This window comes from Cannabis sativa, chromosome 6, assembly GCF_029168945.1.
Source record: "Cannabis sativa cultivar Pink pepper isolate KNU-18-1 chromosome 6, ASM2916894v1, whole genome shotgun sequence".
Lineage (NCBI taxonomy): Eukaryota > Viridiplantae > Streptophyta > Magnoliopsida > Rosales > Cannabaceae > Cannabis > Cannabis sativa.
The window spans coordinates 13,395,088-13,422,695 of NC_083606.1; the positions used below are offsets into that span (position 1 = coordinate 13,395,088).

The window sequence follows — 27,608 nt, forward strand, 5'->3', positions numbered from 1 at the left end:
ATGTACTCTCTCGTTCGGCGCTCCACACCAATTCTTAAAATAAGAACAGAATACTTATCCCACAACATATATATATATATATAAATATCTTTTCATATCTTTTATTTGAATTTGAAAATACTTAAACTAACTCCACTAAAATCACTGACATGCTGACTAGTCAATACACCTAAACCTAAAGCAATAAGGACTTAGCACTAATCTACACGTGTTCCTCCACAAAAATTATAAATAAAATCTTATGAAACTAATTATGTATATATATATATCTGATTCCCTCTTATAATCACTTCTAACTAACAATTATGTATTATCTTTATTATTAAGGTAATATATATTCTAATTATAATCATAAATCTTATAATACGCCCAACACTTGAGATACACTTCCGAATATAATTCGTATTGACATAGATATTTAAGTTGATATCCTAATTTTTCTCCAACCACTTTAGAATCAAACTTAGTCTTTTTATTCCACTCACATGATCATTATAAGCTCCAAGAAACCTTGCCTATGTACCATAACGTACACATACTTAAGAACAACATCACCAATTTAAGCCTAATTAAACTGACTCTTAAATATAACTCAAGTCAATTTAAATGGTTCAATTCCAGCCTAACGGGCTAGTTCCGACTTACTCCACCGCTAATGGACCTTAAGTTATATTTCAGGTCTTAACTAAATAATTTTCTTAACTCATAAGAATACCAAAGTCTTTTATTTTTGAAACTAATGCAACTTTATACTTATTTTCAGAAAAATAGCCACTACACTTAATAATTATCTCTGCTTACACTATTTAAAAAAACAAATAAGACAATTATTTTTATACGATTATCATTTCAATAAATTTTAAATACTATTCTTAATCTGGATATTACACCAAACTACACCAAACTTCATTCATATGCTTAGAATCCAATTTTATTTTCATAAGAAATAGGAGATCTAGATCCTCCTGAGACATAAGAGCTCAGAGAACCCTAATATAGATATACAATAATGTTTAAATAATTTGCTTCTAATTCTAAAAAAATAAAAAAAAAAAAATTAATAATTTTGAAATGAGGATATTTACTAACATAGTCTTATGATTTAGTCATTTGCTATATTTTTTTAAAGTGAGGACATAAACTAACATAGTTCTATAATTTGGGGCCATTTACTATAATTTTCCTAACATAAAACTATAATATATCTTTTCTTTTTGACAATTTATTGTTCATGAAATAAAAAAGAACTTACAGACGTTAGTGGGTCATATTATCTAAGTCGACAATTAATAAAATCATAATTAATAAAGTCAAAATTTATTTAAATAAAGTAGCTAAACCCATAAACGGCCAAATGACTCTCTCTCCATACAAAAATTGCTTAAGAGATGTCGCAATACCAATAATACATCTTCTTCTCCTTTGTCAAGAGATGAGGATATTGAGACTCTAGTTTCTGATTTTGAGGATTCAAGCTTCTCCAATGACTCAAATGCGGAGGTTGCAAGGCAACCCCGCAACTCATCATGAAAAGAATAAGCTGGAATGCACGGGGATTGGGGAACCCGAATGCATTACGACACCTTAGATTGCTTGTTCAACAACAATCTCCCCACGTTTTGTTCCTTATGGAAACAAAACTCGCTCAAAATTCTAATTCTAGAATCCGACAGCTTTTACATTTTCCCAATGGTCTTGAGGTACCTCGGGTTGGATTGAGTGGTGGTTTAATGCTTTTTTGGACAGATGTGGTTGATGTTACTTTGCTGAATATGGGACCAACTTTCTTTGACTGTTACATGAAATTTAATGGCTGGCCGAACTTCCATTTTACAGGCTTTTATGGTGCTCCTGAGATTGCTAATAAATCGGACTCCTGGACTTTATTTCAGCGTTTTGGCGATGTTGCTCCACTTCTACCTTGGCTTACTATGGGTGATTTCAATGAAATTTTGTCCAATAATGACAAATCGGGAGGTGGTTTGAGACGTGAATCCCAAATGGAGGCTTTTCGATCTACTTTGGATAAATGTTTTCTACAAGAAGTGCCTTACATTGGTGATCCTTTCACTTGGATTAAAAATCGGACTGCTGTACATACACTTAAGGAGCGCCTTGACTGGTGTTTTGTCAACAATCATTGGCTATCTTTTTTCCTTGCTCCAACTGTTGAACACTTGGACTATTACCACTCCGATCATAGAGCCATTGCAGCTGTTTTTTCATGTGCCACACTGCCCGATACTTCAGCAAAGAGCAGAAGTAGATTTCGCTTTGAGAAACTGTGGCTGGCCGACCCTGAAAGTACTGAAATCATCTCAAAAAGCTGGAATATTAAGCTCTTGTGCAAAAAATTTGCAAAGTTGGCATATTGGAAAGTATGGTAAAATGAAGAAAAATATCAATGCTTTGCAATCTAAAGTGGCTGATTTAAATAATAGCACTTTTCGCACCAGTGATCATGTCCAAGAATTACAAAGTGTGGAATCTGTCCTTGAAGATCTACTTGAGCAAGAAGAGGTCTATTGGCATCAACGATCACGGGTTGATTGGCTTTCTTGTGGCGATCGAAACACTAAATTTTTCCATGCTAAGGCATCTTCTCGGAAGTCGACCAACAAAATCAAGTTCCTTCTCACTGATTCGGGTCAACAAGTTCATTCAAAAGAGGCCATTGCAACTGTTGTTCAAGCCTATTTTGCTGACATTTTTACAGCCTCAAACATTGATGATGCGGCCCTTACCTCCACGCTCTCTTGTATTCCAACAATGGTAGGTGATGACTTGAATGACTCACTCATTAAGCCTTTCACATCGGATGAAGTATACTCTGCTTTGCACACTATGGGGGCTGATAAAAGTCCGGGGATAGATGGCATGTCAGCTATGTTTTATCAAAAGAATTGGGCTGTTGTTGGTGATCTCGTAACAAAGGTTGTTCTCAGCATTCTTAATGATCATGCCGACCCTACTAATCTCAACAAGACAATCATTACTTTGATCCCCAAAGTCAAGAAACCTCATCGCATGCAAGATTTTCGACCAATTAGCCTCTGTAATGTGATCTCTAAACTTGTCACCAAGGTGCTAGTATCTCGGTTCAAGCTTGCTCTTCCATTGATTATTTCTGAAGCTCAAAGTGCTTTCTTACCCAACCGCTTAATCACCGACAATGTATTGGTGGCTTTTGAATTGGTACATGCCATTAAGAATAAAATGGCTGGTCGCAATGGTATTGCCTCTTTTAAGCTTGATATGAGTAAGACTTTCGATAGGGTGGAGTGGAAGTTCATTGAAGAAGTTATGCGGAAAATGGGGTTTGCTGAAAGATGGATTTCATTAATCATGTGTTGCCTTACTACTAATAGCTTCTCATTTCTCATTAATGGTGAAGTTATGGGTGAGTTGACTCCATCCCGAGGTCTTCGACAAGGATGTCCATTATCACCATACTTGTTCTTGATTTGCTCTGAAGGCTTCTCTAGACTTTTACAACATGAGCAGGAATCTGGCAATCTTTTGGGTTTCAAATTGACACGTCATGCTCCTCCAATCACTCATTTGTTCTTTGCTGATGACACCCTTCTTTTTTGCCATGCTAATGAGAGATCTTGTCTTGCTATTAAGAGGGTCTTGGACACCTACCACAAAGCTTCTGGTCAAGAACTTAATTTGGCAAAATCGGTTATGTCCTTCTCTCCAAATACCACTCTTGCTGCCCAAGTGTTTTTTCATCAACAACTATCTATGCCGATCTGTGAATGTCATGAAAAGTACCTGGGTCTGCCTTCTTACTCTGCTAGTAATAAAAAAGAGATGTTCAGTCACATTAAAGAGAAGATTTGGAAGCTCATGAATACCTGGAATGAGAAGATTTTTTCAGCAGGGGGTCGAGAGGTGCTTTTAAAAGCTGTTGTTCAGTCAATACCTACTTATGCCATGAGTTGTTTCCGGTTACCAACCTATTTCTGCAAGCAAGTGGAATCCATGATGGCGAATTTCTGGTGGGGTTTAAATGAAAATGGCTCAAAAATCGATTGGCGATCGTGGAATCTTCTTTATAAATCAAAATCAGATGGTGGTATGGGTTTTTGCTCTTTCATTCACTTCAACCAAGCACTCCTTGCTAAACAAGCTTTTCGCATCTATGAAAAACCTGATTCACTCCTTAGCCGTGTCCTTAAGAGCAAGTACTTTCCCAATAACAGTTTTTTGGAGGCTTCTTTGGGTCACTCCCTGTCTCTTACATGGCAAGGGATTCATTGGGCTAGAGAGCTCCTTGTGAAAGGGATACGTTGGTGATGGTAGATCTATTCAGTCGGGCTTTGATCCTTGGCTACCGGGGCATAGCACTTTCTTGCCTTATCATTACAAAGGTCCTCCCAATGGTGTTGTTGCAAATCTTATTAATGAGGAGAGACAATGGAATGTACCCCTCCTTCATCAGTATTTCACTCCTTTGGATGTGGAAAGAATTTTAACCATTCCTTTGAGTTTTTTCGGTAGCCGTGACTTTCTTATTTGGCATCATACTAGTAATGGCTTCTATACGGTAAACTCGGGTTATCATCTTGCTGCTAGTCTTGATGCAAGTGATCAAGGTTCAAGCAATAGTGTGAACTCATCTTGGTGGAAATTCTTTTGGTCTTTCCAACTCCCACCAAAAGTTAAAATCTTTGCTTGGAGGGTTGTTCATGATGCGCTCCCTGTTGCCACTTTGCTGGTCAAAAGAAAAGTTATTACTGACTCGACATGCTCAGTCTGTAAACAAGCATGGGAATCAGTTGGACATGCTCTTTTTCATTGCCGTTATGCTAAAGCTGTGTGGCGAAACTCTGGTTTGACTTTTGATTGGCAACATGCTGCTGCTATGTATAAAGGTGACTACCTTTTTCATCTTTCAACATTATATTCTAAGGCTGAAATGGAGCAACTGTTTTGTACCCTTTGGACTATATGGAACGAACGGAATCGTGTCGTTCATGGACAACAAGCAAGGCCTGCTAAAGAGTTAGCTTCCTTTGCTGTCATCTACCTCACCAACTACAGAACTGCTCAGCTACGGCATGGAATATCAACACCTTCTGCCTCTTCCTTTCTGCACCAGTCGTACCAGAACCCGGGTTCTGCCGCTGCTGCTCAAAGCTCGACACCACAGCCTCCATTGCAAGAAGTCCCTGCTGCTCAACTGTGGCGACCACCTGATCATAGTCACTTCAAAATGAATGTCGATGCTGCAGTCGACTCTACCAAAGGTATAATCGGTGTTGGTGCTGTAATTAGGAATTCTAATGGTAATGTTGTGGCTGCTCTTTCAAAGAAACTTGTGGGAAACTTCAGCTCACATGAAATGGAAGCCTCTGCTCTTTTTCATAGTTTCAATTGGGCAATTCAACATCAACTTCCATTGACTCATGTTGAATTCGATGCACTGATGGTGGTGAATGCTTTACGAGCTCCCTTCAATTCAATCTCATCTTTTCATGATTTGATTGTAGATATCTCTTGTCTCTTATCCTTTCTCCCTAATGTAACTATCTCACATGTCAAACGTTCAGCCAATATGGCTGCTCATGGTTTGGCAAAGTTTGTTTAGGGGTGGATGAGGCTTGTTCTTGGTTTGAGGAAATCCCTCCTCCAATTTGCTCTGTTATTGTAAATGAATGCTATTTCTAATTTATAATAACAGGTCTTTTACTTAAAAAAAAAAACAAAAATAAAGTAGCTAAAAAAGCATGTTTATTTTTAAAATACCCGTGTGATAAATGTGTGACAATTATATAGTTTCCATATGAACAATATGTACAGTCTAAAGATTAACAAATTATTTGACAGGACTCATTGTCAATATTTGATTGCTACAACAAGAATACCGCTTACAGTTAATATTACTATATCCAAAGACTTGATATTAATGTGTGTTTGATATCTTGAGATGAGATTTGCCATTATTTAAACTTATTGTGTTATATGATTTCCTTCGTGAACTTTGTTTATTTCGTTCTCTTTTAAATTCATATACATATATATGACAAATTTTAAGGAAATATTAAAAATAAACATCCTTCTTAAGCTATATTATTTAAATAAAGGATAAGGATAAAGATAAAATATTATAAAAAAAAAAACTAATAAAATAGAAACTAATCAAATATTATTTTAAAAAATATATATCATACAATTAAAATATATAAAAATAAAAATTAAATATATGTAGTATGTTAATAAAATTATATATATACATTAAATATTTGTATTATACTAACAAAATTATATACCACTATTATACATAGCAAAATAAAAAATAAATATCATCTAAGAATAATAATATACTATACAACAAAATAATAATATACTCTACAATAAAATTTATATACCAACAACTCACAACAACCTATAAAAAATTTTAAAAAAAAAATTGACAAAACTTTCAAATAAAAAATATTTTAATAAAACTAATATAAAAATATTATAATCTTTAAGTAATTTGCTTCTAATTATTTTAAAAAAATATATGAAAAAAATTATTAATTTTTTAATATGGCAAACGACAATATAAATATTAAATAATCTAAAAACGCTATTTTACTACAAATTTTAAAATAAAGACATTTACTCATATAGTCTTGTAATTTTGAGTTAAATGAAAAATAATAAAATATAGTATTTTAAATTAATAAAAACAAAAATCTGGTATAACAAATGCCATCAAATGTTTAAAGAAGTAACAAAGCCCATAAAAAGTGGGCAAATATATAGCTGTCATATTTATCAAAATAAGTTTAAAAATGTAATTTCCACTTTTCTGTTTGTATATATTCATATTCATATTAGAGATTTTTACACCTCATGTCAAAATTGACACCTTTTTTACATTTTTATCCTTACACGGTTTTTTAAACATTTTTAACTTTTACATTTTTCAATTTTACTTTTCAAAAAGTTTAATAATTACAATTTTACCTTTTCCCTTCTTCCTTACACACGTACACGCACGCCACCTCATAAATCCTTTCTTTTTTTTTTTTTTGAATTTTTCATCTACCTGATTCAGCCACTCTTCAAACAGAGCTTCCCACGATCACCATTATCAAGCCCTAACCAATTTTTTCTTCCCATGATCACCTTCTCCAAGCCCTCACCCACGTTTTCCTCAACCTACATTGTCTTCCTCCTCTATTTTTTCTCTATATAAATGGCAACCACTAGAAGTGGTTCGAAATCACCATCTCCGGCGAAGAAAGTTTCTAAAAAATCGAAGAAGGCTCCAGCTGTTACTTCCAAAGTCGAACCTAAAATGGGGTTAAAAAAAATTGCTAAAAATTTAGTGGCTGATGTTCCAGAGACATCGGCCTCTAAGAAAAGAGCCCTTCCTGTTAAAGTAGATGCTCCTAAGACTAAGAGAGCAAAAATTTCCAAGTCTGCACGCGATGTAAGTTTCTCTTTGTTGTTTTTAAATTTTTCTTTAGTTTTTTTCTGGTTGTTTTATTTCTGGTGTTACATTTGATGATTTCAAGTTTTCCCCATTTTTTGTTCTAGGTTTCCTCAGATTCCGATTTTGAGGATGAAGTGCATGGTGAGGACCAAAAGCCCAAAGTTGAATCAAAGGTAATTTAAATTTGCTTGGTTTCATTTTATTGTGTTAATTTTTACATGAGCTTTTTAGGTCACTGGTTTAGGTGTTTATTAGGATGTTTTTATGTTTTTTTTGGTGTTCTTTATGTATTTCTGTCATGTATTGTGGTTGATGTTGTTTTGTTGTTTTTATTCAGTTGTTGTTTGGTTGTTGAAAAAAAACCCAGTTCAATTCGTATTTTGTCACAGTTTTGAATTGCTTTTCCCCATTGGTTGGTTATATGTTTTTTGTGAATTTGTTTTCGGTTGTTTTACACACTATTGGTATTGAGAAGCATTTTACTAATTTCAATTGCAACCAGATCTTTCAGTTTATTCTTTAGTTTTGTATATGTTTATTGTCAGTTTTTTCTCGGTTGTTTGTCACACTACTATTATCGACTACCATTTTCGAAATTTCATAACAACGAGTTTGTACAGTGTTGTTTTTATTTTAGTTGTTTATATTTTTTTGAAAGTTGTTTATCTCTTACATTTATCATACTGTAAGGGTTTAGGAAAACGTTGTTTTTAGGTTTTTTATTGGCTGTAATTTGGTTACTACATTTTCATATATTCTTTGTTATTGTATCTAAGATTTGTTGCTTTTGTTTTTCTTTTTTGTTGCAGGTCCATGCTAGGACCTCAGTGAAGGTTGAAGGATTTGACCTACCAAAGAAAAATCCCGCTAAGGTGTCTTTTTTTTAAAAAAAAATATTATTTTTATTATTTGTTTTCTATTTTTTTTTTAGTTTTTTTTGTTTTTGTCCTGATTTATTTTGTTTATATTGCTACAGGAATGGGATTATATATATGACCAGAAGAATCTGTTCATTGCTAAAGCCTTTTCCACTGCTACTTTCCAGGTGATAGAGAACATTAAATCTTGTCTTTCAGATGTACAGCTTGAAATCTTTTCAAAAACCTGTTTTGGTCATTTCCTTGACCTTCCCGATTTTAAAGTTCAACCCCAAGTGTTTCATGGGTTGTTGCTCCGAGAGGTTCAGCAACCTAATGATGCTGAGTTGTGGGTTATGATACGCGGTGTTAGGCTTAGGTTTAGCATTGAGGAATTTGCATTGATTATCGGGTTAGACCGTGAAGGTGACTGTATTGTCTTAGATTTTAAGCAAGAGGTTAATAGTCTTTGTGAAAGATATTGGCCAACTTCGTCCTCTATCACTAAGGAATCGTTAGTGGAATGTTTTACCACCAAGAGGTGGGGTGATTCGATGAGGATGCCGTGAAGTTGGCGCTTTGTATTTCGTGGAGTGGTTCTTGCTTAGTGGCACTAAGCATAAAAATGTACCCAAGTCTATTTTAGATGTTGTAGATAGTGGGAGGTACAATGAATTTGCTTGGGGCCGGAGTTCTTTTGAATTGACTATTTCCTCATTGAAGGGTAAGCTTGATAGTTGGGTTGAGGGGGTTAGGAAGGCAAAGAGTTCGGGAAAGAGGCCGAGTGTTTTTTACACTTTGATTGGTTGTCCTCATGTTCTTCAAGTGTGGTTCTACGAGTGTTGTAAGTACATGAAAGGTAAGTACTGCCAAAAGGAAAGCTCTCGTATTCCAAGGATCACTCAGTGGACATGCAATAGTCAACCTACTTTCAAAGTTTTGAAGACTACTATCTTTGATGTTTCCAAAGATAAGGTATATCTGTTTGTTGTAATTTGGTTTTTCAGTAGTTGTTTTTGTGTTGTTTTTCATTATTATTAATCTTCATAATTGAAATTTTAATTTTGGTGTTTTTTGATCAGCTGCAACTTTCAAATATGAGGCCCACGGCTGGTGAGTTCAAAGCTTTGAAACTGAGCAGTTTCAAGTTCGACACCGACTTCAACTCTTACAAGAGTCTTCCTGTCCCCGAAGAGCCAACTGTTGCTCAGAGTGACATTTCTGTCAAGCTTGAGGCCTTTTTTGAGAAATTTCATGGGTTGGAGGTCAAGATCGATTCGTTGCATACTTCCCAACAGAAGATTTCATCTGATTTGGTTGAGTTGAAAGAGTTTGTGTCTGCACAGTTTGTTTCTTTTGGTGCTCAGATGGCTTCAATGCAGACACGCTTTTCTCTGTTTTTGCCGATTCCTATGCCAAGGTATTTTAGTTTTTCAATAGTTGTTTTTCGGTTTTTTTTAAGTTGTTTTATACTAATTTAATTTGTAATTTCAATATAGGAAAAAGGCAAAGGACTCTTCCAATGATGATGATGGAGGTGGTGATGAAGCGATTTTGATTTAAATGAATCAAGAAACTGATGAAAATGAAGAAGAGAATGTTATGGGTGATGACGAAGGGGAGGGTAGTGAAGGTGAAGAGAAGGATGATCAAGCCGATGAAGATTCTGACTCAAAAGAAAAAAATGATAATGGCAGTGATGATGATGCCACTGATAGTGAGGAGAAGGTAGATAAGTAGACAATGTAACTAGGTTTTAGTTACTTTGTGTGGTTTATTTTGTTGTAAGTCCGTTTTAGGTAGTGCTCTTGTAATTCTATGTTATTGTTATGTCTCTTGTTATGTTTTATTTTTCAGAAATTCGCAACTATTTTCAGACTATTTATTTGTATTTATTATGTTATTTATATGGCTGTGTTTGTAGATTATGTTGTTCGGAATTTATTGTTGGTCTTATTATTTTACTTGTTGTTTTTATTTTGTTATGTAGTTTTTTTTTAGTTGTTGAAGTATTTCACAAAAAATAACTTCACTTTTTTCCATTTTCTTTTTCCTTTATTTTCTGTATCAAGAATTTCGTTGATTTCAATGACGGCCCTACTCAAATAGATGTTGAGGCTACTGTTCGATCAGGGTAAAAGCGAGTTGAGCTTATGGTAATGTTGCTTTTGTGTTGTTTTTTGGTTGTGCAAAGGTTGTTATTTTTTAACCATGCTCTAATTCCTTTTTAATACCATATATAAACGAGATGTCTTCGGATGGAATTGGTGGTGATCCTTGTAAACGTATTTCGCTTTCGAAAATGTTGAGGTTACGGATCGTCGTCTTGTTTGTTTTGAGGTATATTTTTTTTTTTTGGGTTGTTTTTTAGTTTCTTCATACTTTTTGTGTTTAACACTGTCTATTTTCTTTAATTTTTCTGGAAAAAATATATTAGATGGGTGCAACAGGTCTCAATGTTGATTCTAACATTGAACTTGAAGATGACCCAATTCCCGTTGAAGAAACTCCTCTTGTTGACAAGAGGAAATCTAAGAAACCCATAGCGCTGACGTCTCCGTTTATGGAGTATGACTCTTCCATTTCTAGTTCTAAAGATGGTTCTGGTTATGGAGTTGTTAAGTATGTGGCTGGGTTGTGTCCTCTCGATGATAAGATTGGTGAAGATGTAGAACATAAAGACGAGATTGATTTTGACTTGTGGCTTGGTGAAGGACGCCGATCGAAGAAAGATCCGTAAGTGTTTATTTTCAGCATTTTTGTTGTGTTTTTGTATTTTTTGTTTTTTACTTTACTATTTATGTTTCACTTTTTTTTTAAAAAATGTTAGGCATGATAAGGAGAAGGTTTACTTGAAGGGTAAGGATAAGATTGTTCCCCCTTTTCGTTTTGGCGTGGAAGATGTTGCAACCAAGATGTGGTTCCACAAGCTTGCATATCCTGGCCAATGTTTGACTAATTCTGTAAGTTAATTTATTTTTTCTTTTGATTTTTTTCAAAAATTTCAGTCTATAGTTTTATTCATGTTGTTTGTTGGTTGTTTTTTAGTTGTTGAAATATAATGCATTTTCTGATTTTCCAACATTTATCATTTTTTATTGTTCAAGATTCGGACATCATTTTTTACTATCTACGTAAAAAAGGAAAGTATGCAAAGGAGCCAAAGGTTAAGTTCACAACCACCGATTGCTTATTCTTCAAAACCATTCATGCTTTGTATGAAAAATTTATTGCACAGAAAAAAAATCTTTCTTTGATAACTGCCCAGCATGCCATTGCTGATTATATAAGAGGTAGAAAAATGTTATGTGGTTCCCCTTGGCATTTGTGCGATCATGTTTTCTTTATCATCCATATGGAGACTGAATCACATTGGATTCTTGGTCGATTGAATATTGAGGAAAGGCGTGTGTACATGTACAACTCCTTGTCGATCGCTATGAAAGATAGTCTTGCTATCAAAGCTTGTCGCCCATTTGCGGTGTTGTTGCCCCACTTTTTTGCTTTGTTTGATGAGTTCAAAAAGGAAAACAAACCGGTTTGTTTAGACCCTTTCGAAGTTGTTAAGGTTGATGGTTTGCCTCAACAAACCTCGAAGTAAGTTGTTTTTATTTTTTATTTTCAAATGTTTTTAAAATTTGTAATGTTATTTTCCTTTTCTAAGTTTTTCTGCTGTTGTTTTTTGGTTGTTTTGCGATGATTGTGGTTGTTTCGTTGCATCGTTCGCCGAATACTTTATTGATATGAAACCGATTCCTCCCATATTTGATGTTGAGAAACACCGTGATAGGCTTGCTGTGTTGTTCTATAAGTATGCTCGCATGAAAGAAGTGGAATTTATTGATAGTGAAGATGAGGCTCCTCCGAAGGGTCCAAAGAAGAATTTGTCTTAGTTATCTATTGGTTGTTGTTGGAAATACTACTTTTTTTTATGTAGCTTTTGTTTTTCTATTACCAGATTATGTTCATAATCATAGACAAGTTGTTGTTTCTGTCATGTTTTTTTCTTAATTGGAATTGGTTTTTAATTTGTTCATATTTTTGGATTTTTAATCTTTATATTTACTCTTAGTCATGACAGCATACTATTAACAACCTTATTACAACCATCTGACAAACAACTAAATTGCATTTGTAATCACTTTATGTAGTTTATTTTTCCTTCTTATTAATTTCAATCTTCTTCCACTCATTTAATTATTTAACTATAATATTTGATGTTCTTTTGTATATTAATGATAATAATACCAATTCCCTATTATCAATATCTCTCCACATAAAAAATCACAATAAAAAAATGTATGTAACAACCAATCGTAATATGCAGTATGTGTTTTCTAAATGTTTTAATATAGTTGTTTTTTGGTTGATGTGTAGTTGTTTCCACTTCTACGCTGTAATTCTTCTCGGAGTCTTTTTGTTATGTCCCTTTTGTCCACACTTGCCACACTTGTTTTGTTTCTTTGTTTCCCAAGCCGTCGCCATTCTTCTTTTCCTCGGCCTTCCGTACTTGATTCTCTCCTTTGGAGGCAACACTATGATTTCTTCAAAAAAATCTGGAAGTTCCATTCTCTTACGTTTCCAAACTGGGTATACTGTTTCTTCATATGTTTGCAGCCATGCTTTTGATGTGTAGTATTGTGCACAGTAGTTGTATGTGTTTATGTTCAAGTCCTTCATGACGGCGATCGCATGGTTACATGGCATTTCATCTTTTTGAAATCTATTGCATGTGCACGTCTTCTCCTTCAAGTTTACTATTCTTGTTCGTCTTCATCTATCACCTCAAACAGTTCGGTTTGTCGGTTTCACCTGCAAGTTTTAAACCAACTTTAAAACAACCAAAAAACTATGCAAACACAACTGTTTTTATTTTACTTTATGCGAACGATAATCTGAACTTACTGTTAGTCGCAATGACTGTACATAGTTCCCTATGAGTTTTTTCTCAGATGATGGTGTCAGCCTTGTTGTGCATTTTTGTGCCTCCTTTCTATTATTGTATGTCCACTCTTGCATTTGTGCCCTCAAGCACTCCATTAATGTTGTCACTGGTGTTTCCCTTGCTGCTAAATTTGCTGAGTTCAGTGCCTCAGCTATGTTTGATGTCATGGTAGAGTACCTACAATTTGGACGCTTCGTCATAGTTCTACTTTTGGAAAAAAACTCAAACGCAACGCAAAAACAACGCAAATACAACGCTATAAATAGGTGAACATATCATTAATTTTATCCTCCTTATTAGTTTTCACCTCGTTGTTTTCTCGAATGATACCTTGACCATTTTTCATGGCCAATTTTCTCCAGTACGGTCTTATGCGCTTATCCAAGTTGTCTAGCTCCCTCATATGGAATTCAAACTCCATTTCGTGTAAGCTTTTGCAACCGCAAAGAATGGCACTACGAAATGCTTTGCATTTTTCTTGAATTTTGTTTTGAGGTTCGACAAGAGGTGGAAGATGCGGTAGCCATGTGTTATTTCGGGGAACACTTTCCTAGTTGCTTTGATGATGCTTTCATGTCCGTCTCGATATTAGGCATTGACATTCTCGAACCCCGAATGCTTCTCTTATTTTTTTTAAGAACCACTCCCACGATTTATCGTTCTCAGAATCAACTATGCAGTATGCTAGTGGAAAAATTTTAGATTCTGCATCTTGTGTGTTGGCAGTGAGCAACGTGCCTCCATACGCGGCCTTTAGGAATGTACCGTCTACCACGATGATTGGTTTGCGAGTTTGGCCAACCTTTTATAGCAGCATTCAATGCAACAAATGCATATTTGAAACTCGTCATCATCATCTTTCTCTATGTCTATTAATGTTCCCGAATTTTAATCAAACAGATTGTTTCAAACAACATGTACTCAACGAAATAACAACTCAAAAACAACTGTTTTTTCACAAATATTTTCAAAGTAAAATTTTTAAATTTTTTTTTACCTGGATTTGTTTTCTGTAGCATGTACAGGTATCTAGGCAAGAGATTGTACGACTCTTTAGCATTTCCATGTAGCTGGGTTTGTGCTCGCTCTTTACTACGCCATGCTTTCATGTAATTCATCTTTATTCTGTATTTGTCTTTCATTTCTGTCTTTATGTCTCATAGGCTGCACTTTGTTTTCTGTGTTCAAGAATTTTGGTTTTACAAAGTCTGCTATCAACTTTGATGTAGCTTGTCGTTGATCTCCAAATCTTATTGTAATCGCACATGTGTGTTCTTCTTCGTAGCTCCTTATTATGAATGTTTCTGTGTTTCCATTTTTTGTAGCCTTTAAACTCCATTTGCAGTTTGTGTCCAAACACACTATGTTGTATTCTTTTGTGCAAGATTTCACTACTTTGTATTGAAATGTCTTCTTGATTGCAAAGTAGCATAGTGTACTTATCAATGTTTCTTTGTCCTTGTAAATTTGCCCCTTCTCTATTGTTTCATGTCGTTTGTCATTGATGATCATCATTTCTGTGTTGTCCACTTCCTCTTCTTCTTCCTGGTTGTTTTCTAGTTGCTGTACCATTTCTGCAGCCACAAGCTTTGCATAGTCGGTGAAGTCAAAATCTTCATCTACTGCTGTAGTTTTTTCTCTGTTGTTGTCTGGTTGTTGTATGGTTGATTCTGATGACACTCGTTCTTGTTTCTAGGAAAAATGCATCAACTTCACCAGATCCCATCGTCTGCGCAGATAGTTGTTGCTTGGAAGTTGTTGCCGTGTTGTTTCCAGGTTGCTGCAAGTCTTCCTGTGCTGCGTTGTTCTCATACGATTCCATGATCATATTGTTCCACACCATTGTTTGGTTAGGTGGTGCCGTGTTAATGGTTTTGTTCACACACAATGGGTACCTTGTGAAATCAACCTCCTTCGTTAATAGCTTTATGTAGAACAACAGACTTTTGTCATCCTTGATTTGTAGTGGTTGGCCTCCTTCCTTCAGTTGATATTTCAGTTGTAGTTGTGTTGATTCATGGTTGCATTGGAGTTCTTCCATCATTATTCTCATTAGTTCCTCAAAAGTGCACTTGGTCGAAATTAATTCTCCACTTGATTCATAATCAACATAGTTTCTGTTGTCATCCCAATGCCCATTGCTCTGCACCAATATTTGTAATGGTTCCGTTTCCTGAAATAATGTAAATTATCTACTTGGTTCAGTTTTTGTAGTTGCAAACAACTATTTTAATCTTTCAAAACAACCAATAAACAACTCTTTCCAACAATAACTTATGCATCTAACACTTTCAGCTGGCCGACTATTTATATAGGTTAAATCAACTATCAAACAACTATTTTAAAACTGATCAGTAATTAATAACAATAGATTCATATTTTCCAGTTTGTAGATCCCAAACAACTATTATTCCACTGTAAAACAACTGGTAAACAACAGTTGCAGAATAAAACACTGTAGCAACTATTTATATGCGTTAATGTTTATTTTCATGCAAACCGTTGTTGTTTTTTTCTCAGCTTCATCAATATTTCATTATTTTTTCAATTTAATCCGGTTTTCATCAATTAATATCAAATTTCTATTCATCTACACTAAAATTTTTTTTGCACGTTCATGAAAAAATTTGTTTACCTTCAATTCTCCTTCTGATTCAATCATGGGTGAGTTTCTTTGATTTCCAGCTCTCCTTCTACTCGGTTCTTCTCCTCTGATCGCGATTTCTTTGTTCAATGATTGTTGTTTTTGAGTTTTTTTTGTACATCAATGGAGGTTTCCTGGTTTTTTTTTTCCCTTTTCGTTTTTGATTTTGGATTTTCGGGATTCAGCTGGTTTCCTAGGAGTTCTACATTTTTTTAGATTTTGATTTTGCTGGATTTGGAAGAAAAATGGTTGAGATTGGGTTGTTGGGGTTGGACGGCTGGGTCACGAAGAAGGTTCGGCTGTTTGGAAGAAAAATGGTTGAGAATGGTGGTTTCCGTTTTCTCAGCCGGTATTTTTGTAATTACCAACTTTTTAGTTTCCACTTTTGTTTATTTCCTTTTTTAGGGCCATAAATGTAAATTTCATCTATTTTTGGTCTATAATAGAAAAAATCTCTTCATATTAATATAGACTGAATTTCCTAAAATATCCACAGGTCGTATTATAACATAAAACTATAATATATGTATCTTTTCTTTTTATGTATAAATATTTTACCATATACAAGTTTGTTCATGAAAAGAAAAAAAAATTACAGACGTTAGTGGGTCATATCTAAGTCGACAATTAATAAAATAATAAATAAAGTCAAAAACTTTTCCAACCACATGTGTGATGTTTCAGGGTTTTTTTTGTTTTGTTTTTTTTTTTTTTTTTTGAGAAACCTGAACTTTTATTAAACAAACCAAACTAGGAGTCAGGTTACAAAGGAAGGTAAAGAACCATTCCAAATATACTCATTGTCTAATCCTAACCCCACCCTAGCACACACATGAGCAGTTTTATTGAGCTCACGGGGAACATGGGTTATGACCAGATTAGGACTGAACAACAACAAGTTCCTAATACACATGACAAGATCATTAACGACAGAATTATGGCAATTAGTATTATAAACTTTATCTACTATACTTTTACAATCAGTTTGCAAAACATTAACATGAAGCTTAGTTGCTTGCACCCAGGAAATGGCAGCCAAGACAGCTTTGGCTTCTGCAACTTCTGGAGGAACCAAGCCAACAATTGGTATAATTATGCCAGCCTTAATGTCATCCTTTTCATCTGTAACCACCACACCCAAACTATGCTTCCTAGCAGAATTGTTAACACCCGCATCTGTGCTAACTCTCCAGCCTTCTTGCTGTGATAATTGAACCTGCCCAATGCATCTGAAATTGACATTTTCTGGCTTGAAACCAGGCAGATTAGCATGTTCATATTCCAATAAATAACTCACAGCCTGATCATAAAGATGCCAAGGTGGCAGCAACTTTTTATTATGATAAAGATTATTTCTATGATTCCAAAGTAACCAGATAAAGCAAAAAAATATAGCACAATCCGATTTATCCAAAATATCCATAGCTAGAGCAATAAAGTCATAAATACTTAAACCTTTATTGTTACTATAAAACTGAAACAATGGAGAATGTTTCCAAGCTTTCTTTACATTCACACACCCCAGGAACGCATGCTCCACAGTTTCCCAATCCGAATGACAAAGAGGACAAATAGGAGAAGGTATAATGTGTCGAAAAAATAAGAGGGATGCAACTGGGACAGAATTAGACAACACACGCCACACCAGATGTTTAACTTTTGAAGGAACTGAGGAAGACCAAATTTTAGACCAGAAACGCTTACACTGATCAAAAGATGAGGAAGAAGGAATATCTCTAGAAGTAACCGCCAAGTGATATGCAGATTTGACCGTGAATATACCAGAAGAATTCCTACTCCAAATTAAATCATCACTACATCCATTACCAGATATAGGAACATCAAGGATATGATCAATAGTCTGCTCATCAAAAAACTGGTGAAGCTTAATAGGGTCCCAAGCCCCCGATGGGGAGAGGAAAAAAGAAAGAGTAGACTCAGAGGGAGGGAGAGAGGAATATGACTTAATCCTACTGTGAGGAAGCCAATGGTCTTCAATAGTGCGAATAGTTGAGCCGTCACCCACTTTCCAAATAAGACCTTGCTTCATTAAGTCTCTTCCCCAAAGGATACTGCGCCAAGTATAAGATGGACTATGACCAGGGCCAGCATCAAGAATAGAAGTATTTGGGAAATAACGGGCTTTTAACACTAAACTAAGAAGAGAGTCAGGACACTTGAAAACACGCCAAGCTTGCTTTGCTAGCATAGCTTGATTAAAATGAATTAAAGATCTAAATCCAAGACCCCCAACAAACTTAGACTGACACACCATTCTCCAATTTTTCCAGTGTATTTTTCGAGCTTCAGGAGAGGAACCCCACCAGAATTTAGAAATGAGAGATTCAATTTCTCTACAAATCCTAGTAGGAATGCGAAAGCAAGACATTGCATAAGAGGGAATTGCTTGAAGGACAGCTTTGATTAGAGTCTCCTTACCAGCTTTAGAAAACCATTTATGATGCCAGGAGTGAATAATAGAAGAAACTTTATCTTTTAAAAAAATAAAGGACTGATATTTTGCCCGAGAAAGACATTGAGGTAACCCCAGATATTTAGTGATAAAAGGCTTATCCTCAAGCTGGAAAGTTCGAAAAAATAGATCTTTAATGTCATTATGAGTATTAGGAGAAAACAAAATGGAGGACTTAGTGAAATTAATCATCTGCCCCGAAGCTTGAGAATACAGGGAGAGGGCCTGCTGCAAAGCATTACAAGAATTACGATCCGCCGCACAAAACAAGATGCTGTCATCAGCAAACAAAAGATGAGAAATAGGAGGGGCATTTCTAGAGATTGAGATACCATAAAGTAGACCCCTATGCTGATAATTCCTAAGGATTGCAGAAAGACCTTCAGCACATAAAATGAACAAGTACGGAGATAAAGGATCACCTTGCCTAATGCCTCTAGTAGGCTTAATATTACCATGTACAGAACCATTAATAGAGAAAGAAATAGAAGCAGAAGACAAACATTTAAGAATCAGAGAGACAAAACGAACAGGAAAATTAAAATGAAACATTATATTACTCAAAAAATCCCATTCAACCCTATCAAAAGCCTTAGCCATGTCAAGTTTTAAAGCAGCCCATCCTTTTTTACCAGACTTCCTATTATTAATAGCATGTACTAGTTCATTAGCAATAATAATATTATCAAAAATAACACGACCTGAAATAAAAGCACTTTGGAAAGGAGAAACGATTTTATCCAAAATCCTTTTAAGTCTATTAGAGATAATCTTAGATAGAACTTTATAAAAAGTAGTACAAAGACTAATAGGTCTAAAATCACCTAGCTTATTAGCATGTTGTTTTTTAGGAATCAGAACAATAAGAGTAGAATTTATTTTAGAAAAATCAATATCATTATTAAGACATTCTAAAATAGCATGAGTAAAATCACTACCAAGAACAGCCCAATTCTTTTGATAAAAATAAGCATTGAAACCATCTAATCCCACTGCCTTATCCCCAGACAATTGGAAAACAGCCTTTTTAACTTCATCAGCAGTAAAATCCTGGGCAAGAAATTCAACATCAGAATTTTCCAATCCAGGACCCAAAACATCAAAAATTGCAGCAGCAGCATCCACACTACAACCCTGGGTACTAAAGAGGTCAGAAAAGTGAGAAACAACCAAGTTAGCTATCTCCTCTGTAGTATTAACCACACAACCCTCATTATCTTTAAGATATTTTATAGTATTAGTTTTCCTCCTAAGAGTGGCCTGTTTATGAAAAAAATTTGTGTTTTTATCACCAGCATGCAGCCACCTCACCCTAGCCCTTTGCTTCCAATAGACTTCTTCCTTATAGAGAAGAGCATCTAACATTGAATTCTATCTATTCAAATGAAGCCTATCAGTTTGAGTGAGAACATCGTGGTTTTGAAAATTTTCTATTTCCTGAGTCAATTCCTGAATTCTAGATTTGAAAAGATGATTATGAGTCTTATTCCAATCTTTTAAAAAACTAGCACAATGGGCTTGTTTATCCAGGAAAAACTTAAAATGATTGGAAGGTGAATTATTAGTGAGAAAATCATGCCATTTATTTTGCATAAGGTTATAAAAATCTGGATCCTCTAACCAACTATTTTCAAAACGAAATCGCTTATTAACAAAATTAATAGACCTACTAGCATCATTGGCAAAAAGAAGTTTTAAAGCACGATGATCAGATCCATAGTAGCCTAGATGATGTAAACTATTTTCAGGAAAAATATCACACCAAGATTCAGAAGCAACTGCCCAATCTAAACGTTCACTTATAGTATTATTAGTCCAAGTATATTTACAGCCCACATAAGGAAGAGGAAACATAGAAAATTTATTAATAAAATCAGAGAAAAGAGTCATAACACCCTGATCAGGGGCTTGACCCCCAAGCTTATCAGTATTAAAAAGGTAACTATTAAAATCCCCCATTATTAGCCAAGGCAAATGTGAAGCATTATAATAAATATCATGCAAAAGTTTCCAAGTAAGGTGCTTTTGAGAATGAACAGGGGAACCATAAAAACAAGTAAAATGCCATAGTTCATTAACATTAAAACTTACAGTACAATCTATATGATTAGAGGAATAGTTAAAAATATTTACAGAAACATCAGCCTTCCACAACAAAAGTAAACCCCCTCCAAAATGCTGCCTAGGGATTTCAAGACCAAAATCAAAACCTAACAAAGCTTTAAACCTATCTACCGAATTTGGTTTAAGCCTAGTTTCCATCAAAAAAATAAGAACAGGTTTGTGAGACTTGATCATGTGGGAAAGCCGATTGAATGCTCGAGGGTTCCCCAAACCTCGAGCATTCTAACTTATAAAGCTCATTTTTCTAGGCGGGTGTGCTCCGCACCACCCGCCTGTTCAGCATCAGGAATTGAAGAAAAACCACTTACATCCGTATCACCAGCTCGAGCTCGCTTAAGCATGGAGCGCAATGAACCCCCTACAGTAGTTTGACAAGCTTGAAAAGTGGGCCTTTTGACCCCAGAAGCACACGCCAAACCTTTACCTCTAACCTGAGAATCAGGCAATGAGGTTTCCACCACAGAGACAGCAGGGGTCTGGTTTGAATTGAGAATTAAAGAAGGTAAAGCTTCAGCAAGGGAGCGAGCAGCAAAATTCAATTCTGGATTGGTGAAACTCGGGGAATCATTAACAATGACAGAGTCAGTATGCAGCGGGGCAGACAAAGATGAACCCGACAAAGAAAACCCCAAAGAAAGGTTAGGATTTACAGGTGTAGGGATCATCACATTATAAGATTGGCAAGTACCAGTTAGACTAGCAACAGAGGCAACATTAGAGTTCAACAGAGGGGTAAAGCTAAAAGGATAGTTCAGAAAAGGATTAGGGAATTGACTCCCCTGAGGAAAACCAGCAAGATCCATATCAGAGATTGTTATAGCTGGGGGGTGAGGATATTGAAAAGGGGACTGCCTTTCAGTAGGCTTTTCTTTACCTCTAAGAGGGAGATCATAAGGACAAGGAGGTGGGGAAATAGACTCATCACACTTCTGAAGATATGCATGGCAATATTTTTTGGTATGATCAAGCATACCACAGTAAAGACAATAATCAGGCAACCTTTCATATTTGAAATCCAGCCATTTTACAAATTCCCTACCCATCTTAAAAAAACGAACATGAATACCTCGCCTGATAGGCTTATTAACATCAATCAACAACCTAATACGAAGATAAGGCCCAGTTCCCTCCTTCACTGTGGTATGGTCCACTTGGATTAGATCACCCACACCCGAAGCAATAATTTTGGCCAAATCAAGAGACTTACAACGGAAAGGAATACCATATGCCTGAACCCAGAAAGGAACATAGTGCAGTTGTTCAGGAGTAATGGGAAAAGAAGCATCAGGAGCAGCAAAGATAGTGAGACTCTGGGCAAAATGCCATGGCTGTCCATCAAGAATTCTCCTCTTGTCACCTTCGCAGCCAAAAGTGACCAGAATTAGCCCATCCGAATGTTCAGATATGACTACAGGAAACCTACACTGAGAGGTCCAAACTGGGGATAAAGTTTTGATCAAGGAGGGTCGACTATAATGCTTGACAGTGAATAATTTTAATAGGAGGCTAATGGTATCAGTGGATTCATCAGGGACATCAGCAAGAGTATACACAGTGTTTTCATCAGGGGTAAGGGTTAAAGATTGAGAAGGAAAAGGATTAATAGCATCCATCTTAGAACTATTGCTTAGAACAATCACAAAGGGAGAGAAAATACAGAAAGGAGATGGTGAAAAACAAATTAGCCTAAATCTATCTTTATATAAGGAATAAAAGAGACTATGAAGAGTACCTCTTGGCTTGCCTCTGATCATAGCTTGGCCTCTAATCTTGATAGGTATCATGATTATTCCATTCTCCCAAGCATCATCAACTCCTTCGATTCCCCTCGCCGCCATCTTAATGAAGGAAATTGGGTTGAAAATATATCTGGTGATTTGATAGTTAGATACTGGAAAGAAGAAAGGAGAAGAAGATAATAAATGCAGATGTAAATTTGGACCTAAACGAGACACTGGAAGATAATAAATGCAGTAGAAATTTTGGTCTGAAGAAAGATTGAGGAGATAATAATCGTCAGGGCAATAAATTTTGCAATTAATGAGGAAGGAAATGAAATGATTATGATTAAAACCCCAAAAGAGGTACCAAATACCACCACAAAACCAATTTGGGTGGACCAAAAACCCAGTTTGGGTACCGGAGGGAAACCAGAGAGCATGCATCCTAGGGTTTTTTTTTGTTTGTAGTACAGTATATATACATATGGTTGTTGTTTAACTATTCATTAAAAACAAATAACATTAATAAAAAGGAAAGTTACAATGACCACTTGAGGCTAGCTCAAGTGGCAGGTGGGTGTTTGTGTTTTAAAGGTCCTAGATTCGAGTCCTAAGTAAAATATGATTGTAATATATAAACGCTTAAATAAAAAAAAAGAAAGTTACAGTGATATTAAAGTAAACTATAGTATTATTAATCATTTATAGGAGAGAATATGTCCGAAACATGTTTAATGCAACACAAAAATGCTTCACCTTTATGGGGAAAAAAATCAAATTTGTAATTAAATCTTGTCGTACGTACGGTAAGTGTTTTACTTATGATAAAATAAGATGAATAGTACTAGTAGTTATTAATTACTATATTTGGAATATATTCATCTTTATTTGCTATTGATTTTTTCTTGTTTCATCGTAATTTTTATATGATCACATACTCAGACAGCTGTCTTCAAATTTTTTAATTAGATATCTTTCATGCAACTTTAATAAGTTTGCACTTCAATAGAATTATTTTGCTATATTGTTTTAGTGTTATCTTTCTATTATGAGATTTTGGTTGTTGGAGTCAAACCAATGAATTCCTCTCTATGATTATATATCTATATTCAAATTAACTTAACAAGCTTATTCTTTAATATTAATTCAGTAATGTTTAATCAATAATTAATAACTGTACGTAATCATCATATTATAATTTATATTATATTATATATTTAAGTATTTTGTATGAGGCATGCTCCACTTTAAACTTGCTATTATTATATCATGTTTTGTTTGAACATTTTAGTTACAAAATTTGTCTACAAACTACATTATTTTACAAGAGTATTGTTATTGGGTACTAGTGATGTACAATATTTTTTATAAGTGTCATTCTATAAATTGTTAGCGATATTTTTTAAAATTTATTTTCTTAAATTGTATGAGACCCACTATTTAATTACACCAATAGCAGTATGACACTAAGGAAGGTGCTAGACACCAATAATACTCTTTAACAATTCTCTTGCTTTTAATTATAAATTAGTTAATGTTAATTAATTATAAAGAAAAAAAAAGGGTAATATAACTAAAATGAATATTTATTATTAAATAAACATTAAAAAAAAAACCAAACTAAAATGAAAAATCTTAATTGTACTCAATTTGAGGAGATTCATTTTCATTAAAGTGTGATTAATTAGAGAGGCAATTATCCTGATCTCCTCTTGGATTCTCCAATGGGTGCACCAAATAGATAGACTGTCTGCTTCTTTACAACGTGATTGGATTCCTCCAATTGCTCGCCTCCACGTTTGCGGTCATAGGTTTGAATGACACGTGTGCTCACCACTTGGACCAACCAAGGATTAATTTGCTTCCTTAAATTTACAGCATCAACATCCCACCTCACCTATCATTACATAATCAATTTATCATAGTAAGTAAGTAAAAGAACAATGGGTAATTTTACATTAGACAGTACGGCTGTCTTTTAGCATTTTTGTAACCAGAGGTGTTATTTATTACTTATACCAATATGATACATTATACATAGTAAGAGTAGTAGTCCCAGACATTATAGATGTCCTTAGAGTTTTTGTTACAATAGAACATTTTTACAGCTCCCTTTAACATTTACTAATTTTACTTTATTTTTTCTTTTAGTTATTTAAGACACTGTTAATAAATATTAAAATAGTTTTAAATACTTAAATGTAGATTTCAGACCCACAAACTTAACACATTAGACAAGTCACTTTTAATTAATAATAAAGATGTTAATCAAAATATTTAGTTGTTATATAAGTGTGACTGGAGTGGGTATCATTTAATTCAATATTCAACATGAACTCATCCAATTTAATCTAATTACAAGAAGATAGATATCCAATTACAATTAAATTGGATTGAATGTTAAAAGTTGAATTCTAATTAGATTGCATCAGTTATTTAATTAAAAACCAATCCAATCTAATTACATTTATATATGTTAAAAAATTATTTATATAATAAAAATATAGAAAAGTATAATATATATGTTAATTATATTTTTATTAGATTTTGTGTGTGTTTTGAATTTGTAATATTTAGTTGTTTTGTATATTTATTTTCATGATGTTTTATTTTATTTTATTACTTAAAAATGTTGTTCTTTTAATTATTTAAAACTTTTGCTTACATTACATTTGTAACGATGATAAGTTTATGAAGTTTAAACTTAAATAAAATGTCATATTTATTTAGGTGTGTAATTAAATATCTAATTAGTAATTGGATTGAATTAAATTAAATTTTGATATCTAATTGAATTAGATTGGAGGATGATTTTCTAATTGGATCCCGTATTTGTGAGTAATAAGTTTAGGTGTGATTTGTGTCTGCACCTATTAATATTCTAAAATAACACATATGGGTTTGAATCTTTCGATTTTAGTACAGTAAAAACCTATATTTAATTGGTCCAAAAGTTGCATGATGTATTAAATGTCTAATATTAATTATGGTGCTTAATTCTATATAACAACTCTTAAGTTCCTATCCTAGAACACTTTCCAAAAAGAGAGACATCGATCAATTAATAAGCATCATATTATTTAATTGCAAGTATTATAAGATCGATCGAGATGAATATACAAACCTTAAGACGGCGCCATAAAGAACCAGGCCAGTGATTCGGGTCAACATCTTCAACAGACTCAATAGAACCCTTGTACCAGCCCACTGGTTCCACTCCAGTCGAATTTAAAGTCTCGAAAGCCATCTTGATCCTTGTCCCAGCCCCAAACTCATTCACCATCTTCCTCTTCGTTGCATTAACCACCGAATCCACAACACAAAACTCTGTTGTGCTACTACTCGGGTAATACCTAACTTCAAAACCTCTCCCAATGGCAGCAAGTCTTGCAGCTTCTAGAACACTTTCAGCCCTAATTCTTCCTTGCCACCTTGCCCTCCTAACACGCCTTATTCCAACATAGACATCTCCATTGTCATCCCTCCCGAACACGATCGTGTCTCCAGAAACCACTTGCTTGGCTGTAACAAATTTACTCCATCCAGTTGTCAACAAGTGCCGCAGAGGATTCCCCCTATAAACATGCCTGAATTTCCAAATATTGCCTCTGTAATCCCTCGCCAGAATATCCTGAGACGGAAGATTTTCAATACCAGGTTTAGTAATTTTGTAATTTAATGGTGGGAATATTGTCTCCGCTAGTTTTTTCGGTACAGAGAAACCCCCGCCATTGTTCGCGTCCGATTGAGTAAGGACTTTGGTAAGAAATTGGGATCTCCCAAATAAATTCAAACTCTCGCTCAAAGCGTAGTCTTTATCATCATCAGTAGAATTATTATTGGTCACTATTGGGTTGAGATGAATCTTGGTGTAAACCTCTTCAGTTCTTGAATCCATCTTTAACTCCACGGACGTGACTCGGCATTGAATCCTCCATGGAATTCTACTCGCCGTGGCTATGGCGTCATCGGTGTTTTCCATTCCGGCGTGTTCGAAGTGACCTTGAGGGAAGTAAGATACCGTAGAGTTGACCGGAGGAACATGAACTAGTCTTCCGGCACAGGCATGCCAAAGAGAGGAATCTATGATCATGTCGTTCCCGATTATCTGAACTCTTTCTTCGTTCATCTTTGACTTTGCCGAAAGCACATAATAATCAAGTGTTAGAGAGTGTTTATGTTCTTTTCCTTTGACCTAGATGTCTATTTATACTTTTTTTTTTGTCTACTTTTAAAACAAATAGATATTTGTATGATTTAAATTCAAATGTAGTTTACTAATATTTTTAAAGATTATTCAGTAATTTATACGGTATTATTTAATTTTTATTTTAAAAAAAATGAAAATATCTTTGTACTCCAAATTATTTTAAGTAATTGTACATGTTCAAAAGAGTATAATTTTATTTAAATTATTGGTAAATATCAGCACAGTAAGTATATGTTTGTACACTTAATTTGAGGAGAAAAAGTTTGTATGTTTGTGTTTAGTTCTAATTTAAGTAATTCACATTATGTTATAAACATGATTATATTTACACACAAAAATTTATATAATTTTATTATTATTAAAATCTCTTGCATTTTTTTTAACGAAAATCTCTTATATTTATACTCGCATATAACAAAAATATCCTTAGAATATACAATTTTTCGTCATCGTCCTACTCAAACTCTTGCACCCTGGTACAAGTGCTTTATATATATATAGGCAAAGATAGTGTAGTGTATATACAATTAATCTGGGTCGTTGAAATATTTTTGCATGGGATCGCCAGTGACAGATCTTTTTAGTTATAGAAAAAACCATTCTCAATACTGTTGGAGCAGAAAAATTCAGAAAAACACTACTTGGGAAAAGGTCGTATATACCCGAAGATAAAAATCACATTCATAAATCATAATTACACTTTACAAATATAAATTAAAAAAACTAAAGTAAATATTTAAAAATGGTATAGCTGTAATTTTCCAATTTTTAATATCACAAAAACCGTAATTGTTTTTTATTTTATTTTTCTGTTCTTTCTAAATTTACTTATTAGAACTAATGAGTTTATTTATTGGAAAAATATTTAAAATAGTAGAAGTCCCTTGATATTTTAAATATCTGTGTAATGATTAAACTCAATAATTTTAATAATTAAGTTTCGAAAATAAAATTAAAATACACAATTATTTTAATTATTATACAGATATTTTAAAGATTTTTTTTTGATCTAAACATAATTATTAAAATTAATGAATTTAATAATTACACACATATTTAAAAATACAAAGGGACTCCTAGTATTTTAAATATTTATTTAAGGGTAGGGTGACTATACTTACATTTTTATTGTAACTATGATGGTTACATTTTTGTTGACATGTAATGGCAGGTTAGTAACATGTAAATATTTTTTTTAA

General features: G+C 34.2%; 7 protein-coding genes across 7 annotated transcripts; 4 read left to right on the forward strand and 3 right to left on the reverse strand.

The window, feature by feature from the left end:
* The first annotated feature begins 1,526 nt into the window (after positions 1-1,526).
* On the forward strand, positions 1,527-2,387 carry LOC133039163 (uncharacterized). Its single transcript, XM_061117992.1, has one exon. The coding sequence runs from the start codon at positions 1,527-1,529 to the stop codon at positions 2,385-2,387; it is 861 nt and encodes a 286-aa protein (XP_060973975.1).
* Positions 2,388-7,040: 4,653 nt separating this feature from the next.
* On the forward strand, positions 7,041-8,693 carry LOC133038783 (uncharacterized). The gene is made up of 2 exons (XM_061117092.1): positions 7,041-7,432; positions 7,540-8,693. The coding sequence occupies exons 1-2, from the start codon at positions 7,196-7,198 to the stop codon at positions 7,615-7,617; spliced, it is 315 nt and encodes a 104-aa protein (XP_060973075.1). The 5' UTR covers positions 7,041-7,195; the 3' UTR covers positions 7,618-8,693.
* A 183-nt stretch (positions 8,694-8,876) lies between these two features.
* Positions 8,877-9,855, forward strand: LOC133039164 (uncharacterized). The gene is made up of 3 exons (XM_061117993.1): positions 8,877-9,267; positions 9,375-9,712; positions 9,792-9,855. Exons 1-3 carry the CDS (start codon positions 9,145-9,147, stop codon positions 9,853-9,855), a joined length of 525 nt encoding a protein of 174 aa, XP_060973976.1. The 5' UTR covers positions 8,877-9,144.
* An 813-nt stretch (positions 9,856-10,668) lies between these two features.
* Positions 10,669-11,278, forward strand: LOC115694959 (uncharacterized). Its single transcript, XM_061117875.1, has 2 exons — positions 10,669-11,028; positions 11,123-11,278. Exons 1-2 carry the CDS (start codon positions 10,730-10,732, stop codon positions 11,262-11,264), a joined length of 441 nt encoding a protein of 146 aa, XP_060973858.1. The 5' UTR covers positions 10,669-10,729; the 3' UTR covers positions 11,265-11,278.
* A 1,403-nt stretch (positions 11,279-12,681) lies between these two features.
* On the reverse strand, positions 12,682-12,999 carry LOC133039165 (uncharacterized). The gene has a single exon (XM_061117994.1). It carries the CDS (start codon positions 12,997-12,999, stop codon positions 12,682-12,684), a length of 318 nt encoding a protein of 105 aa, XP_060973977.1.
* A 6,726-nt stretch (positions 13,000-19,725) lies between these two features.
* On the reverse strand, positions 19,726-20,313 carry LOC133039166 (uncharacterized). Its single transcript, XM_061117995.1, has one exon. The coding sequence runs from the start codon at positions 20,311-20,313 to the stop codon at positions 19,726-19,728; it is 588 nt and encodes a 195-aa protein (XP_060973978.1).
* Positions 20,314-22,552: 2,239 nt separating this feature from the next.
* On the reverse strand, positions 22,553-26,616 carry LOC115694964 (auxin response factor 18-like). Its single transcript, XM_030622066.2, has 2 exons — positions 25,324-26,616; positions 22,553-24,096 (listed from the first exon to the last, which is right to left on the reverse strand). The coding sequence occupies exons 1-2, from the start codon at positions 26,326-26,328 to the stop codon at positions 23,896-23,898; spliced, it is 1,206 nt and encodes a 401-aa protein (XP_030477926.1). The 5' UTR covers positions 26,329-26,616; the 3' UTR covers positions 22,553-23,895.
* Between the last annotated feature and the right edge of the window lie 992 nt (positions 26,617-27,608).